General features: G+C 53.9%; 1 protein-coding gene across 3 annotated transcripts in view; it reads right to left on the reverse strand.

Annotated features, from left to right (window-relative positions):
* Nucleotides 1-8,559: 8,559 nt before the first annotated feature.
* Dhx34 (DExH-box helicase 34) overlaps nucleotides 8,560-17,896 on the reverse strand; it is a 28,045-nt gene continuing 18,708 nt past the window's right edge. For all 3 annotated transcript variants that reach the window (XM_031385420.1, XM_031385418.1, XM_031385419.1), the window contains exons 8-17: nucleotides 17,235-17,428; nucleotides 16,652-16,753; nucleotides 15,201-15,434; nucleotides 14,819-14,992; nucleotides 14,412-14,529; nucleotides 13,132-13,238; nucleotides 10,954-11,241; nucleotides 10,131-10,307; nucleotides 9,853-9,988; nucleotides 8,560-8,773 (exon numbers count right to left, since the gene is read on the reverse strand). In XM_031385420.1, coding sequence (XP_031241280.1) covers nucleotides 8,640-8,773; nucleotides 9,853-9,988; nucleotides 10,131-10,307; nucleotides 10,954-11,241; nucleotides 13,132-13,238; nucleotides 14,412-14,529; nucleotides 14,819-14,992; nucleotides 15,201-15,434; nucleotides 16,652-16,753; nucleotides 17,235-17,428 — 1,664 coding nt within the window. In that variant the 3' untranslated portion in view covers nucleotides 8,560-8,639. The remainder of the gene's footprint in view (nucleotides 8,774-9,852; nucleotides 9,989-10,130; nucleotides 10,308-10,953; nucleotides 11,242-13,131; nucleotides 13,239-14,411; nucleotides 14,530-14,818; nucleotides 14,993-15,200; nucleotides 15,435-16,651; nucleotides 16,754-17,234; nucleotides 17,429-17,896) is intronic.

Below are 17,896 nucleotides of genomic sequence, written 5' to 3' on the forward strand. Positions count from 1 at the left end.
GTGGGACCTGCCTGCAACACCACCACTCTGGGGGCAGAGGAAGGTGGATTGTGAGCTCTGAGCCAGCCTGGGCTACAGATCAAGACCTGCCTGCAACACCACCACTCTGGGGGCATAGAAAGGAGGATTGTGAGCTCTGAGCCAGCCTGGGCTACAGATCAAGACCTGCCTGCAACACCACCACTCTGGTAGCATAGAAAGGAGGATTGTGAGCTCTGAGCCAGCCTGGGCTACAGAGTAAGACCAAAACGGGAATCTCTAAAGCAGTTCTGGACAGTGTGTCCCAGCACCCACCACGGGTGCCTCAGAGCCTCAAGTAACTCCAGCTCCAGTAGACTCAACACTCTCTCCGGCCCCACAGGCACCTGCACACGCATGGCATTCACTCACAGACATGCACATATGTACACATGCACATAAGTAAAATTAACAAAAATAAATGTTTAGCTAACGTGATCTATTTCCAGGGTGTGATATTGGTTTTGTGGCTAGGATGAGTTGAGTTTATTTCTCCCAGGACTCCCTGGGAGTCTGCAGTGAGACAGATGAGGGACCAGCAGCTGGAAGGACCACCAATCCGATCCTCCATGCCACTCACTGTTGGATCCAGGGGATGGGAGGATACTAAGAAGTCTGAGTCCTGCCACAGGAGAGGCAGCTGCAGACTCACTGCCCCAGCCTGGCACAGGCAAGTGTCTCATCAGCAGGCCAGGGGACTCCAGCTAGACTCTGGCTACTTGTGGGATGGAAGTGGGTAGTGCTCTCTTGCCCAACCCCATGATCTCGGAGACCAGAATTGACTCTCACTTAGTTCTCCCTAATCAGTAGGGTCTGATGGGCCACCCAGGAAGAGGGAAACTGGCTGGAAGGTTAATTGCAACTAAAAATACTTCTTCCCGGGGGTGGGGGGTAGAGAAGGCAGCACACCCTTAGGGTATGAGTGGCTGTGCCCAGAAGCAGGGATGTAGTGGAACCAAAGTGAGAGTGGCAAGGTCAGACCTGGTTCTCAGTGGTGGAAGTCAGCTGTCACCAAAATCAGGATGTGGTGACAAGCTGATCCTTCAGTTATTTGGAAGCCACGGTGAGTGTGTTTCTGGTCAGAAACAATACAGTGTACAACGGGGAAGAGCCTGTGTTCCAGGTTGTTTATCCTTCTGCCTTGGTGAGAGTTACCATGTGAAAACAGGAGACTCTGTGTATCCCAATGACATCCTGGAATCGTTGGAAAGAGGGGTCTGTGTTCTTGGGGGCCTTGTCCTAGGTGTCAGGAACTGCATCCCTGTGTGTGGAGCTTGGTGACATGAACAGCCACCTTCTGTGTCCAGCAAGTGAGTCTTCCTCTGTGGACTGCTGCCTGTGGCCATGCGGCGTCGCCCTGATGGCTTGGTGTGGGCTGGATGTCATGAGTCCTTCACAGATTCCAATTTTAGTGCCGATGTTTGACACCCGTGGTATGCAAAGCCTCACTGGTCACCAAGGGCTGGCTTGAGTTTACAGCTCCATCCACTTCCAGCCTGTGCTCTCCAGTTGTTCCTTCAATGTGATGGATTGCTTTGCCTGCTTGTATGTCTGTACACCGTGTGTGTACAGTGGCCACTGAGGTTAAAGGGGGTTGTAAATCCCCTGCAACTGAAGATACATGCAGCTGTTAGGCACCATGTGGGTACCGGGAACGGATCGTGTATCTACTATAAAAGTAGCCAGTACTGTAACCCACTGAGCCATCTGTACAATATATCACTGAATTTTCCCCTTCTTATTTTTCTCCCCAGGGGAGATTGTTTTATGTGTGTGCCTGAATATACGCATGTGCACCACTTGCATGAAGAAGCCCGTTGTTGGCAGAAGAAGGCACTGGATCCCCTGGAACTGGAGTTACAGGAGAATGCCAACACCATGTAGACCCTGAGAGCCTAACCTGTGTCCCCTGCAAGGGGAGTAAGCCCTCCTGAACCACTGAGTTGTATCTCCAACCTTCTCCCTCCTTTTTCTTTAACCCAGGGTATCCTGTAACCCAAGTTAGCCTCAAACTCCAGGTAGAATAACCGCGACCATCTCGTGCTCCAGCCTTCAGGTCCTCGGTGCTACCACACACTTGGCTTCCATTCGGCTTTCGGGCCATTTATTCATTTATTCTGTGATAGGATTTCATAGAGTCCACGTTGGCCTCAAACACCTCCACCTCCCCAGCGATGAGAGTACAGGTATGCTTGTGCCGCTGTGCCCAATGCTCATTTTCTCAGAAGTCAGGACCTAAGGGGAACTGCTGCTCCAGAAACAGAAACCCTAATCGAGTGGGGCTCCCCTGTGAACCCCAGGGGCTAGGGCACAAACGGCAGCATACCGGGGTCAAAGGCAAGCCAGGTGCTGCCACTAACAGGGACTCAAGGCAAAGCAGCCAGTGGAGAGTCAGAGGGCAGGATGGTGACACTGGCTGGTCGTTCATGGTTTCTAGAAACCAAACAGACCAGCAGGAACACTTGTTCTCAGAGCCCTGGGCTGTGTCCTAATAGTTTAGGCAACAGCAGGTCACATGACCACAATGTCCCCATAAGACTACATCACCCAGGAAATCTGAATCTGGGTAGGGTACTCTATGATGTCTACCAACAGTCTTCTCAGTGTCTCCACCTTTAAGTGAGGCCAGAGGATATATAGAAAGAATTTCAGGTCAAGCGAGGGAAATCCTAGGCAGAGACATAAGCCCCTCAGCACAATCCAAGTCTCAGAGTCCTTTGCAGGAAGCAGGGTAGGAGGAAGAGAAGGTGCCAGACGTGGAGGGCTGCCTGCAAGCCTGGGTACTAGAAAGACTGAGGCAGGAGGATCTGGAGACCCCGATCATCCTGTACAAATTAGTAAAGCCTGATTCAAAATGAGAGGAGCTATGAGATAGATTAGCTAGTGAAGAGTGTGTGTTTCCAAGCCTGAGTTCGATCCCTGGACCCACAAGTTGTCCTCTGAATTCTCCATATGCATGCCATGGCATGCATGTACCTACACACATAATAAATACATTTTTAAAAACCAGGGCTGGAGAGATGGGTCAGCAGTTGTGAGTACTTGCTTCCTCTCTTGCAGAGGGTCTTGGGTTCAATTCCTAGCACCCATATGGTAGCTGACAACCATCCTTAACTCTAGCACCAGTGGATCCAAACGCATGCACATGACACATGTGCATGCAGGCAAAATGTTCATATATATAAAGAAAAATAAAACACAAGAGCAAAACAAAAAGAGGCTGGGGCATGATGGCTCTGTAATAGAGCTCCTGCCTAGAATGCCCCAGTGAGGGGCTGGGGGCGTGGCTCAGTGGTAGAGCTCCTGCCTAGAATGCCCCAGTGAGGGGCTGGGGGCGTGGCTCAGTGGTAGAGCTCCTGCCTAGAATCCCCCAGTGAGGGGCTGGGGGCGTGGCTCAGTGGTAGAGCCCCTGCCTAGAATCCCCCAGTGAGGGGCTGGGGGCGTGGCTCAGTGGTAGAGCCTCTGCCTAGAATCCCCCCCCCGTGAGGGGCTGGGGGCGTGGCTCAGTGGTAGAGCCCCTGCTTAGCATAAAGTGAAGCCTTAGACTCCATCCTCAGCATTGAAACAACAATAAATGCTAGCAGTAGATATCACTGATCTTTTTCTCATCTCCCCCAAAAGGGACTGTGGCTTCATCTCTGGATCACTATGCACTGGGTAAAAGAAAATAATCAAAGTTTAAGGGATAATCCCAGACCAAGGAGACCAGAAGTGTCATGGGAGCCTTTCGGCAAAGCAGGGGCTGATGGAGTCAGCTCATCCTCAGACCTTAATTTGCAGTACTTCATAGCAGCCCTCCAAACCCATCCATGACTGTCTCTGGGTCTCTTCCACATCTAGCTCCCCAGCAGAGTACAGATGCAAAGGCTCAGGTGACCGACACCATCGGACCCCTCATAAGCCTGTGTCTGTGAGTCGTCTCTAATCATTGAAGCCCGGAGTGCCTCGTATATCCCGGAACTCATCCTTCACTGCTAGAGCAAAGGCCACTGGCCGGCTAGGAGTCAGGTTCAGCTTGCCAGAGGAGGGGGAAGTGTGGCTGGAGTAGGTCAAAAGAGTTGAAGGCAGTCATCACAGGGACCATTGGAGCAGCAGTGTATCTGGATCCCACAAGGTGGCGCTAAAGAGCCACGAAGTTTTAATTCCCAACCCCCTTCCATCCTACCCTACTCCACCACCACCACCACCACCACCCAGTCTAACTAATTTGCTCTGTCTGCTCTGGAATTAACTATGTAGAGCAGGCTAGCTTCAAACTCATAGAGATCTACCTGTCTCTGCATACCTAGTGCTGGGATTAAAGCCATGTGCCACCACACCTGGCTTTTCTTTTTCCTATTTATTCCCTCAGTTATTGAGGGAAGGAGCCTGTATACTACACACCTATGTCAGTCAGAGGACAAGCCCCAGGAAGGAGTGGGTTCTCTCCTTCTTCTAAAAGAGTCCTGGGGACTAAACTCAAGCCATCAAGCTTGACAGCAAGCACCTTTTACATACAGACCCCTCAGAGATGTCGAATGGCAGCTCTTCTGGGACACGATTGCATATCCTTTAAGCTGCTCATCATTGACTAATAATTTTTCAGTTTATTCATGTTATCTCCACGCATTGCTTTGCCTACATGTATAGGAACATCAGATCCCCCAGAACTGACGTTACAGAGAGCTGTGAACAGCCATGGGGTGCTAATATTTCAGCAGTGCTCTTAGTCACTGAGCCATCTCTCCAGCCACCATCACTAACAATTTTGAGTGTTTCTCCTCTCTCTCTCACTCCTGGCTGGACTCCTTTTTATTCCCAAAACACGTCCATTTGCAGACTTTTCTGTTTTGATGTAGTTTGCATGTTTGTCCGGTGAGCCACCGGGCATAATTAAAGTTGCTTTCATGAGCATGGGTGTGGCTCACACAATCAGGTTTGCTATTACACTATTTTATGGAGTTTTCCTTGGTTGCTAGCTTGCTTGCTTTTCCTTTGAGACATGATCTCAGTAAACTGCCCAGGCTGGTCTGGAGCTTCACATTCTCCCTTCTCGGTCTCCCAAGTGCTGGCATTACAGACCTTACAATAAGTCCATCTTGAGGTAGCAACTTTTAGAATATCCTAAACATCAAGAGTGAGGACACCTTGCATAAGTCACTCCCTACCTCACCTCCCCCCGTACCCCCCCAAGGCCTGGTAGCTAAGAAGTCACTTCCCTTCTGTGGACTTTGTGTGGCAGACTTTTCCTGGGGAGATGCAACCCACGACTGCTCACTCCAGATGGGAGCCCACAACAGACCAAAGTGCAGATATCGTCAAAGTCCACTTTAGTGAACTAATGAGTTTTACCGTGGATACACACAGGAGTATAGGTGAGGGGTGACTTACAGGAGCAGAAATGACTCAAGGACAGCTGGGTCACTAAAACTCACCCAGGCATGGGTGACAGCTCTGGGAACCTGAAACACCCGGCACAGCTTGCAGGCAGCTCAACAGGTTGGAGAGTCTCCTTTCCAGGAGGCTCACCCAGTTGGTCTGATCCAATACCAGGAGGCTTGGCTGGTCTGAGTGACTCCCAGAAGCCTTTGCTGTTTCCTCTTAGTAAGGTTGGGTTCTAGAGAATCTGGTCAGTTTTAGGGACTTCCTGAAGCAATTTTGAATTGTTTACTTTCCGTTTTAAGGAACTTCCCTGAAGGATGAAAAGAAACTACTACTACACGATAGGCTGTCTTGCCTGCTTTGAACCCTGCATGATAATAGTTCTTAACTTCTGGCTTCCTCCATGAGAAGACAATGCATTCACACTTCACTTGTTTCTTGTGCTGAGGATGAAATCCAGGACTTTGAACATTCTAAGAAATACTGCACATCTGAACCACGCCCCCAGCCCCTCACTGGGGGATTCTAGGCAGGGGCTCTACCGCTGAACCACGCCCCCAGCCCCTCACTGGGGGATTCTAGGCAGGGGCTCCACCACTGAGCCACGTCCCCAGCCCCTCACTGGGGGATTCTAGGCAGGGGCTCTACCACTGAGCCACGCCCCCAGCCCCTCACTGGGGGATTCTAAGCAGGAGCTCTACCGCTGAGCCACGCCCCCAGCCCCTCACTGGGGGATCCTAGGCAGGGGCTCTACCGCTGAGCCACGCCCCCAGCCCCTCACTGGGGGATTCTAGAACTTCTTTCTACCGCTGAGCCACACTCCCAGCTCTTAACTTTTTGAGACAAGGTCTTGCTTTGCACCCGAGGCTGGCCTTGGACTTGAGGTCCTTCTGCCTCAGCTCAGAGTGCCTCTATTAAAGGGGTGTGCCCATCATACTCACTAGGGTTTTAACTGGGTAAAGATAAGAGATCAGATGTCTGGAGCTCTACCAAGGTCAGACTTGGGACCTTATGGCATTTCTCCCTGGCACCTCAGGACATGGTAGAGTCTTTGTAGTTGTTCGTTCTTCTCTGGCGATCACTGAAGCTGCTGTTTGCTGAGAGTGAGCCCACTAACCCATCGTGCAACGCCAAGTCTGATCAGCACAGAGGTGGGAAGACAAGGCCCTCGGGGTGGAGGGTCTCCATGTTCATCATCTAAAGGCTAAGATTTTCAAATGTCAAGCCATTTTGGCCAGGAGAAGGGTATTTCGAATCAGTGTTATGTAGCCCAGACCGGCCTTGAAGTCACTGTATAGATGAGAATGACTTTGAACTCCTCACCCCCTTCCTGTGTCTTCTGCATGCTGGGCTTGAGGGTGACACACAGCCAGCACTGTTCTGTCTCTAACAGAACACTTAAGTTCATGCATAGACTGAAGAGTTCTTCAGTCTATTTCCTGTTGAGTGAGTGTCTCCGACTAGACCTGATGATGGTACTGGTTTCAGAGGTCATGTACCTTCCTGGGCACAAGGCTGTAGAGGCATCAGGCCCACTTCATCCCCAGCCTAAGCTTTGCTTCCTGAGTCCCCCTGTGGGTAACCAGTTGCCTCTAGTGGCTCTTGCTACCACGCTCCCACCAAGGTCTGCACCCCCGGAACCCTAAGACAGTAAAAACCACCCTCCCTTGTTTCTTTCACACAGACGAGAAAAGCAACCAATGCAGTGAGTTCCGGTAGGCTGTCTTTCAAGACAGTGCCCTGCTGGACTGAGCTGACTGCATCTGTTTTAGGACGCAGCCCCTGAACTTAACATTGCAGGGCCTGGAATGGTGGCTGCTTCCATCTCTAGGCCCCCTGGCTTTACTGCTCTTTCAGACTCAGCATTTCACTGATTTTATCCACTTCTTCCCAGATGACTGCACTATTTGTGTTTGTGTGTGGTGTCTGTATGTGTGCATGTGTGTACACATATGTGCATATGTATACGTGTATGTGTGCATGTATGTGTGTATGTGCACATGTGTGTGCTTGTCTGTCTGTGTGTCTTAGCTCAGAGGCTGACCAGGCGTCTTCCTTGATCAGTCTCCATCTTTTTTTGAGACAAGATCTTTGGCTGGGCTGGCTGGCCAACGAGCTCGGGGGATCAACCTGCCTCTGGCCCTAGCCCCAGCATTAGAGTTAGACCCATGTTGTTAGGCTCAGCTTTTTAATTTTTTTTTTTTTTTAATGTGGATTCTGGAATGCACACTCAGGTCCGGAGCAGCAGGTGCTTTGCCACTTGAGGCATCTCCCAGTCTCTGAGGGTGTTATCATGGGAGGCTATGGAGCCTTTAAGGGGTGGGATCCGGCTGACGGAAGTTCCTGGGTATAGCCCTTTGAAGGTTAGACCCTCACTTCTGTCCACTCTAGTCTGCAGTGAAGACTGGGGATAGAAATCCTTCACGCCTTAAGATGCTCAGCCGGGGACTGAGGTCACAGCGATGCATTAGTAACAAACACTGCAGCTGGGTTCCACCTCAGACCCCGGAGGCTGCATGTGTCACGAGAGGCTGGGCCGAGTGGGAGTGAAGTGGGAGTGGGAGTGATGTGCCTGAAGCAGGCCTGGAGGAGCTGCCTAGGGGGATGAAGAGGGATGCAGGGCAGGGGAGGGCCACGTACACCACCTGTGCAGGAGAGGGGGAGGAGCAGAAAGCCACCAAGGAGTTGGGGGTGACTTGGAGTCCAGCAAAAGGAGATGACTGGGAGGGTCCCTCATGAACTTTAACTCCTCATCTCTACTTCCAACTCTCAGAGACACAAGTGGAAGGGCAAACCTGGGGCAACAGACTGAGGGGCTTCGGGAGAGTGGCTAGGCTTCCGGATCCCACATGGACTCACCAGCAGCCTCAATGTGGCCACTCACCTCACCTCCCAGGGCCCCTCAGGGCTACAAAGACATGAAAGGGACAAAAGTTTGCCCAGTGGAGGCTTTATGGCCCAGAGGAGGGGGGGTGCTAGAGGGGTGAGGTGTGTGTGGGGGGAGGGGGGAGCACCCTCTTTAGAGGCAAAGGGAGGGAGTATGGGGTAGAGGGCTCATGGAGGGGGTACTGGGAGGGGAGATAACATTTGAAATGTAAATAAATACAATAATTATTTTTTTAAAAAAAGCTTGCCCTGATGAGGGCCAAGCCTGTTTCTTCCCCCTGAGGGAGGCACAGGTTCTGAAGTAAAGTCTGACTTTATTTGCATGGACATACGGCTGTCCTCCACTTGGGGTGCTCTGGCCATGCAGTGCTGGCTCACACATGCTGCCTTCGATGTCTTAGCACCTCAGTGGGAGTGAAGAGGAAGTCCTGCCCGCACACCTGGCAGTGGTAGGGCCTCTGCAGGGCTGACATCTTCTGTGGTGGTGCAGGAGCAGCCTCCTCAGACCCTGCAGAGGAAGGGGATGGCTCTGGTTCCCACCCAACCCTGGTGCCTCTGAGCCAGCCTGGCACAAGCACGGGGAGCACACAGACACAGTCTCCATGGTGGAGTGGCACTGTGGGACTGTGGCACTGTGGGACTGTGGAACTGGGACTATAGCACTGTGGGACTCTGACACTGTGGGACTGTGGCACTGTAGCAATGTGGGACTGTGGCACCGTGGCAATGTGGAAATGTGGGACTGTGGAGCTATGGGACTGTGGGACTGTGGAAGTGTGGAACTGTGGCAATGTAGGACTGTGGGACTGTGGCACCGTGGCAATGTGGAACTGTGGGACTATGGGACTGTGGCAATGTGGGACCGTGGCACTGTGGCAATGTGGGACTGTGGCACTGTGGGACTGTGGCACTGTGGGACTGTGGAACTGTGGCAATGTGGGACTGTGGCACTGTGGAACTATGGACTGTGGCACTGTGAGACTGTGGGATTGTGGCACTGTGGGTCTGTGGAACTGTGGGACTGTGAGATTGTGACACTGTGGGTCTGTGGAACTGTGGGACTGTGGCACTGTGGGACTGTGGCAATGTGGGTCTGTGGCAATGTGGGACTGTGGCACTGTGGGATTGTGGCACTGTGGCACTGTGGGACTGTGGTAGATGAAGCAGAACACACCAAAGCAGAAGTGGCTATGCGACAAGGAAAGCACAACCACCACTGAAAAGAAAACAGCAGAAGAGCTGGCCCGCTGGGCCTCCCTCCCTGACCGACCGACCAGGCTTCAAGGATTGCTTGTGGTCCCAGCCAGTGCTGGGTGGCTGCTGGTCCCCAGAATCCAGCAAGCCAGACACAGGAGGCAATTTGTGATGGGCAATGGTTAAGGACATCACTCTTGGCACAGGATACACACACACGGACACAGATAGTCACACACAAACACATATACATACACACACATATACAGACACACAAATACACAGATACATATACAGACACACACACAGACACATACATATATATACATACACAAACAGGCACACAAACACATAGACACACACACACACACACACACACACACACAGACTTGCCTGGAACATTGCTTGGTGCCTCAGGGCAGGTGTTCTCATGAGCAATGCGCTCCAGGGGTGTGAAGGGCATGTGCAGGCCGCAGTGTGGGCAGGTCCAGAAGGAACGCAGACAGTCACTGTACAGGTCAGTGTCACTCTACAACAGAGGAAAGGTGTCGGGACCGCTGCTTCAGCAGCTGGAGCCTCCCAGCCCCTACGGGGCCTAAGTGTGAGTATGGCTGCCAGCTGGGCCTGGAGCTTCCAACCACCCACTCCAGAGCTACAATGCCCTCACTCACCGTGAGGCAGTTGTAGGTGAGATAGTCAGAGACAGTGTAGCCCCCCTTGGTGGGGTGCGGGGACAGGGTAGAATTTCCAAAGAGGCCAGGCAGACTAGGGGCGGTCGTGATGGTCTGGGGTCCCACATAGAGGTTCTGAGCTTCTAGACCAGTGAGCCTTCGGAGGCGGTAGGGAACCTACAGAAAGAGGGAGCAGAGACAGAGATAGGGTGGGCACCCCCAGAGCCAGCTCTGCCTAAAGCCCTCCCTTAGACTTTGCCTAGGCCACTCCCGACTTGCTTTCAGACCTTTGTGGCCCTGGTGGCTCCTCCAGCCACCCTCCCCAGGCTCACCCTCTGCTGCCTCTAGCCGATGAGACCACAGCCAGCCCTTAGCTACCTTGTCCCTCCTGCAAGGTGCCTCAGGCTTGGTCCCCTTTCCCCAGCTGCCTAGGCCCATCCTCCCCCCGCCCCCACACCCTCCCACTGAAGTCAGCCTGAATTCACCCCTCTCCCTGGACTCCCATGGTGCAGAGTCAGAGGCGACTGTTCCCACCTATGAGAACGGTTTCAGCCCACTCTGTCCACATCTTCCCCTCTGTTCTCACAGGAGACCTCTGGGCCCTCGTGCACCACATGTCCTTAGCCCACACCATGCACACAGAAGGCGCCTATCATCTGCTCAGTGAGTGGCACATAGTGGTGTCTAGCAGCATGGCCTCTGGAGCCAAACACCAGTGCTTTCCCCTTATCAGCCATGTGACCTCAGGTACCACTGAGCCTCTTTGAATCGAAAAATCCTTAAAGGATCCCCTACTAAGTGACGCCTTCTGGCCACACCGTACCTTGGCTGCCATGAACTGCAGCAGCTCCCTGCTCAGAGCAGCCACCTCCTGGGGGCTGACTGCTGAAGAACCCACGTCTTCCTCTTGCTCTAGCTTCCGTCGTTGCTGGGCCTGGTGAGCCAGCTGCCGGTCCAGGGCACTTTCCCAGTGGGCACGGAGCCGCAGGGATGCTGCCAGGAGCCGGACGGCACTCTCGCTATCTGCAAGCTGCAGCTCCAGCCAACCGTCAGCCACCAGGCGGGAGCAGTCACCGTTGGTGTCAATGGAGCGGCTGAACAGCAGGAGGGACTGCAAGAGAAGAGTTGTGCAGCTCAGGATGCCACCTCGGATGCCACCTGGCTGTGTCCCTGCCTACTCCTCATTCACCCATCCATCTATACACTCACCTGTTCATCCCTCACCTGCCCACCTCCTACTTGTCCATCACTATTTCCCATGTCCCTCTTCCACTAATCTATCCTATCTATCTACCCATTCACCCACCCATGTACACCTATCCATCCACCCAGTTGTCCACCCCACAGCTGTCCACCCATCTACCCTCATCTGTCCTTCCCTTCCCTGTCCATCAGCTTCATGTCCGTCCCCCACCTGTCCACTTACACAAGTGTCTACCTGCCTGTTCTGCAGTCCACACATCCTCCCATCCTCCTGTCCATCCTCCACCTGTCTACTCAATACAACCACCCAAGAATGCTGCAGGCCTCCTCTGCCATGCTGGAGACATGGTGGTCAGCACCAGCCACTCAACTTAGAGGACAAAATTAAAGAGTGGAGTGTCCTGAAAACCCAAGAGTCAAGGCGCCTTGGGGGGGGGGGAGTCACAAAAAGGAAGTGTGAGCAAAGGAAGTAGTTAACTAGTGGCACATGCTTTAATCCCAGTCCTTGGGGGTTGAGGCAGGAACATGGAGGCTAGGAAGACTCTAGAGAAACACATGGGTTCCTGACACCAAGGCAGAGCCAGTCCCACAAGATGGGCAGGGCTGGCTATGGGTAGCCGGACTGGAGGCTGGTCATGTCCGTTTGAGATCCCTCCTCATAAGCAAGGAATCTCGAGGGGAGCATTAGAATGCAGACATCACCCCAAATGGCGAATGTCTCATTGCCACCATCTCACCGGTGTCCCACACCACCCCTCTCTCTGTAGTATGCAGGGGTCCTAGTTGCACAGGCCGCAACTTCCCCAGGCTCCTGCACAGGTTCTCCCCCTTCCCCGGAACAAAACCAGAGGGGTCTGAATAGTGCAGGCGTCTATCTGACTGACCGGAGGCTGACTGGGGCAGCATGTGACCCTAGAGCTGTGGTCTACCTCTCCCTGTGCGGCCCAGGAGGTGACACGGACGACCTCAGCTTCCTGTGAGTAGAGCGGAACACCTAGCCCATGGAGGCGACTGTGGGCAGGCCTGACACTTTCCTTAGCCTCTTCCTGGGCAAGGCTCGGCTTCCCACAGCTACCACATCAAAGCCTGCCCTAGACTCCAGCTGTACACAGCAACACACACCTGCCTTGGGGCCTTGGCACATGCTGGCCCTCGGTTAAGGACACTCCTGTGAGTCTGACACAGTCCCAACTGTGGACTGCAGTCAGTCAGCACATCTCATCAGCTCAGGTCATACCACACAGTGCCCCCTACCTGCCACTCCCCAAGCCCTAATTTTCCTGGTGATTTAAAAAAAAAACAAACCACAATCTCAGCTGGGCGGTGGTGGCGCACGCCTTTGATCCCAGCACTTGGGAGGCAGAGGCAGGCGGATTTCTGAGTTTGAGGCCAGCCTGGTCTACAGAGTGAGCTCCAGGATAGCCAGGGCTATACAGAGAAACCCTGTCTCAAAAATTAAAAAAAAAAAAAAACCCACAATCTCAAATAGCCCAGGCTGGCTTGGAACTCAAGAGCCACCTATTGGGATTATAGGGGTTCATGTGTACTTCTGGCTTCCCTTGAAGACATGGCTTCCCCGAACTATGAGATCAGAAGGGCAGAAGACGGTGTGACTCCTCAGTATGCCTCTGGGTGCTGGGGACAGTGTTCAGCACCAGCGGGCACTCAACAAGTACCCGTAGTATACAGCCATAAAGGAGAAGCACTCATGACTGCTGCAGACCAAGCCAGAAGCCAATGGGAGCAGAGGGAGGCTCCTCCAGGCAACTGTCCAATCTGAGTCAAGGCAGAGGCCTACCTGGAGGGCTGGGATTCGGACGCAGTTCACCAGGTATGGCTTGTTGGTCTCCAGTAGGGAGACGAAGGCCAGCAGCTGGTGCTTGCAGTTCATTTGATCCTTGCCATCTGAAAAGCAAAAGAGGCATCTCAGGCCGGCCTGACTCCCCCCATAACCATGACCACCCGTCCATCACTCAGGGCCTGTAGTCACACAGCACGCAGACAGCACGCCCTTGGCATAAGACAACTTCAGGTTATTATGAACACTGCCACAGGCTGACACTAAGGAACGGCTATCCACCTTGATGAGGCCATCAGCACTATCCTGACACACACAGTCCTTGTTATTAAATGACATGAAGTCTGGCCTGTACTTTAAAATGCTCTGGCAAGGGATGGTAAGTTGGCTCAGCTGGTAAAGGCACTTGCTGCCAAGTCTGACAACTTGAGTTCAATTCCCTGGGACCCACACAGTAGGAGAGCTGACTCCTTCAGGCTGACCTCCACCTGCGGTGCATGGGGTGACATGTATGCCCTCAAACGCACACAAAATAAATACATGTACAAGTACACAAGGTTCCAGCAAAGACCAAAAAGGGAAGGATGAAGCCGACCCTCCAGGTAGCTAGTGAGAGGACAGACCAAACAAGGCTGGGGACTGGGACTGCTGCTGAGGCTGCTCGGGGTCATCCGTGGCTCATCTACCTCATATGGTTGGAAACTTTCAAAGAGGAAAAAAAAAAAGAGAAGCTGAGGATATAGCTGGGTAGGAGACTTGTCTCGCTTATGTGAGGTTGTGGGTTCAATACCTAGTACCACAAAGAATGACGATGAAAAGGGAGATAGGGTGTGGAAAGAAATACTAGCGTGAGGGCTGCAGCCTCGTCACGGTGGTTAACGACGTTCATTCTGCCCTCCACCCTGCCAGTCCGAAGCCTTATCTTTTTCTGTGACCATCTCCCTTTTTCCTTGCCAAGGAGGGTGTGCTGGCTCTCCCAGTCAGCCTGCAGGGGCCCCCGTGGCTCTGCCTGTTGCTGCCTGTCCGCACAAAAGCTGGAGGACCCCCTCCTCAGAACCAAGCTGAGGCTCTCGTCCAGAGCAGCACAATGCTAGCCGCAGTGCCAGACTGGCTGCAGTTCAGCACAATGCACTGTCTGCAGCCTGCTGGCCAGGCTTCCCCTGGAGCTTCTCTCCCACAGCACAGCACAAACAGAGGATGAGAAGGAGCCCTGGGAATGCCTGAGTAGGGACCTGAGCTGGAGGTGCCACCACTCTCACGTGCCACCAGGGTCACTGTACCTTGACTCTCTTCTCGGGCTGAGGCCTCCTGCCCCTGTGTGTGTAATACCTCAGGGCTGTTGGCAAAGACACAGGTGGGGTGCAGCACAGTACCCTGCTTGGCTTGCGTGTGGAAAATCTGCAGAAGCCAAAGGCGAGCACTGGAACAAGAGGCCTCCAACCTGTCCTACAGAATACCCAGCCCCCTTTCTCCTCCATGACTGCACTCACGTACCTCTACATTCCCCAAGTCCTCCGGACTCCTGCCCAAGCTGGATCTGATCCTCTGCCTTGCCCTGCTCCAGCCCTGTCCCCTCTGGCTAGTGTGTAGAGCGACCCAAGGACAAAACCAAGGGTCCTTCTGTCACACTAAGTTCCCGGAACATAGTGGGTGCTCAGGAAACGTGCTGAGAGAGAAGGAACTCTACCTGGTCCGAGTCCTTGCGGCCACTGTTGAATGCATCGGGCACAGCCAGCTGTGGGTACAGGCCCCGCCCAAGCACCAGCTTGAGGAGGGCCAGCTGCTCTTGGGTCAGGTCCTGGGCTGAGCTGGCAGCTGCCTGTAGCTGCTCCAGGTTGTGCCGAAGCTTGAATTTCACATCCTGTAAAGGCAAGGATTGGTGGTGGCTCTGGGGGATCAGGGATGGCTCTGAGTGATCCCCATCCCTGCTCTAGAAGGTGCTATGTTGCTCAGGTTGGAAGGGACTAGGAAATTATCCATGGGGAGGGTGAGACACCTTTTGGGGTGTTTGTGTCTCCTGTGTTCCATGACCCTTCATGCCCCTGACCCAGTACCCCTGGTTGTCCCACCTGGATGTCAACGCTGTCAGCCCGCTGGGAGGCAGAGCCCTCATGGTCCTCATCGCTGGAGCAGCCATCCTCCTGCAGCCTCAGCACCTTGCGCCTGCGTCCCCCACCCTCCTCATGCTGCCGCTTCAACTGGTGCAGGGCCCTACGCTCTCTGCGCTGCTGCAGCCGACTGTAGCTGTCCCCTGGGGCCACTACCTGGGCCCCACTCAGCAACCCGTGATCCTCCAGCAGCTCCTGTGAACGAGAAGGGCACGGGTGAGTGGGCACGGTGAGTGGGCTCTCAGGGCTGGCTGGGATAGCTTCCTGGTATGTTGGGCTGGGGGTTTCAGTTCTTTGCCTTGAGGTCTGTGACCTGGGAACAGCTCTTACTCGTTAGTCCTGGAACATCTGGTCAGGCACAGATGGTTCACAGGAGAGTCATAGCAGCTATTTCCAGAGCTGCCTGTAGGCTCACTTAAGGGCTAGCATGGGGCACGGGTCCTCTGGCCCCAGAAGATTCTTCTCAAAGCTGGGCTGTGCCTGGGAACCTATCAGGAACGCCAAATCTCAAGCCAGACCTGACCATGCATACCTATTATCCTGGTACTCAAGAGGCTGAGGCAGGAAAATCATGGGTTTGGGGGCTAGCCTGAGCTACATAATAAGGCCCTGTGAAGGAAAAAGGGACTGGGAGTTTCTGCTCAGTGATAAAGCACTTACCTAGCATGAACAAGGCCCTGAGTTCAAGACCAACAAGGGTAGATCCAAAGCTCTAGAAGCTGCACACATGGGCGGGGAATGACTGAGCCCAACGCTGAGACCCTAGAAAGGATTCTGAGCCCTCGCTGGCCCACCTGCCGTCGAGGCCATGGACTACCCCAGGAACTCCTTCCTATTGCCTCCTCGCTACACACCACCGCAAAGCTCAGTGTATCTGAGCTTCCCATGCGTGATGAGGAGAAGCCACACGATGGTGGAGAGCACAAGCTATGTCCTCACTCACCTCCAGTGACCACAGTGACACACTGTCCACACTGCCAGCCACAGGAACAGAGGGCAGCAGCTGGAGAGCTATGTGTATTTGCTCATTGGGACTGAAGAGTGTCATTACTTTCATCTTCCAGGGGAAATTTCCAGGGGAAGCTAAGGCCCAAAGGTCATGGTGGAAGGCGGGGCCTCAGGGGAACCACACTGTGAGAACGTGGTTCTTACAGTGCCAGAATATGCCACTCAATGTTGGGCTGCAGGCATGCTGGCTGTCTTGTCACCCTGAATGCCTGTCCCCAACACTCAGCCTGAGCTGCAGGTCAGCACCATGGGGCCAAGGTGAGCTTCAGCCAATGACCCATGAGCCTTCCCCGAGAACCCTTCTCCATGCTTTTGCCACCTTGCCAAGGCTGCCCCAGTACTATTCCCCTTGTGGGACGGTGATGTGGTGGGGATCCAGTCACTGGGAAGGCTCTAGTCCTCACCTTGAACTGGCGCCGCAGGTTGGCCATCTCATACAGCCGGTGCTCCTCCACACCTCGGCGGCGGCACCACTTTCGAGAGTTTCCACCCCGCTCAGACTTCACCTGGTTGAGGGGCAGACATCTCAGAGCGAGAACCTGGCCAGCAGTGGAAGCAAGCCCCAGCATGGGAGGCTCTGAAGCAGGGGCGGGCTGGGGGCTGCTCTAAGAGACCCTCCCAGCCTCTTTCCAGCACTCAGTCCCAGCGCTGCACCCCAACAGAAGAAGCACTCAGACAGCATGCTAGGTCAGGCATCCTGGGTCCTCACCCTGAACTGCCACTGATGAGGGCTCAAGAATGGTAGACTGGGTATACAATGTCCCCCAGGGTGGTCTCTGGACAGCACTGGGTTCTATCCGGTTCCCTGTGGATCCTGGGCTGGGTACTGGCTGCCAAACCCCCAACCCCACCCCAGGCACCAGAGCATGAATGGCAGGGACAGGGACTCCTCCTTGGGTAGATTCAGGGCTCAGAAGCATGAAGCAGGACGGCTCTAATCGGGTCCTCCACTGGGTTGAATGACAGAGGCACCCAGCCTGGCCTCACCTGCACCCAGGCATTGAAGACATTGAAGAGCGTGAAGGGGTCACCCTGGTCGCTTTCCAGTGGCCTCCGGGCAGTGGCACAGTCCAGGTTGCTCTGGGCACTGCGGGTGAATGGTGACTGGACGCTGAGGGCAGCAGCAATGGTGAGCACAGGCTCTGCCAGGCTGAACATGGAGCCCAGGATCAGCATCTTCCCTGTGGGCAGCAAGGGCAGAGCTAAACCCTGGGAAAGTCATCTCTCTGCTCTGGGGGAGTCAGGGGCTCTGATCTCACCTCCTTCTCCATTGCTCACAAAGAGCCTTGGGAGCCAAACTGGCCAATGCAAACCCACAAGCTGAGATTTGTGGTCATGGAACCTTGGGAAAGAGCCTCCGTTTCCCCATCTCTCCACTAGAGGTCACCAACAGAGTTCCTATGTCCTTCAGCTCACAGGGCCTTTTCTAGTGCTGGCCAAAACTTCGAGCTACCCTTGACCTCCACCAGCCCTCCCTGGCTTGATTCCCTTGGCTCCTCGTGGCCACAGCTCTCCTCCCCTAGTGAGACCTGTACACAGCCTGCCCTGGTCTGTCCTGGTGCTGACTGTACCTATAGCAAAATAAAACTGGCTGCAGCCTTCATTAGTTCAAGGAGGAGGAGGAGGAGGAGGAGGAGGAGGAAGAGGAG

This window comes from Mastomys coucha, unplaced genomic scaffold, assembly GCF_008632895.1.
Source record: "Mastomys coucha isolate ucsf_1 unplaced genomic scaffold, UCSF_Mcou_1 pScaffold21, whole genome shotgun sequence".
Lineage (NCBI taxonomy): Eukaryota > Metazoa > Chordata > Mammalia > Rodentia > Muridae > Mastomys > Mastomys coucha.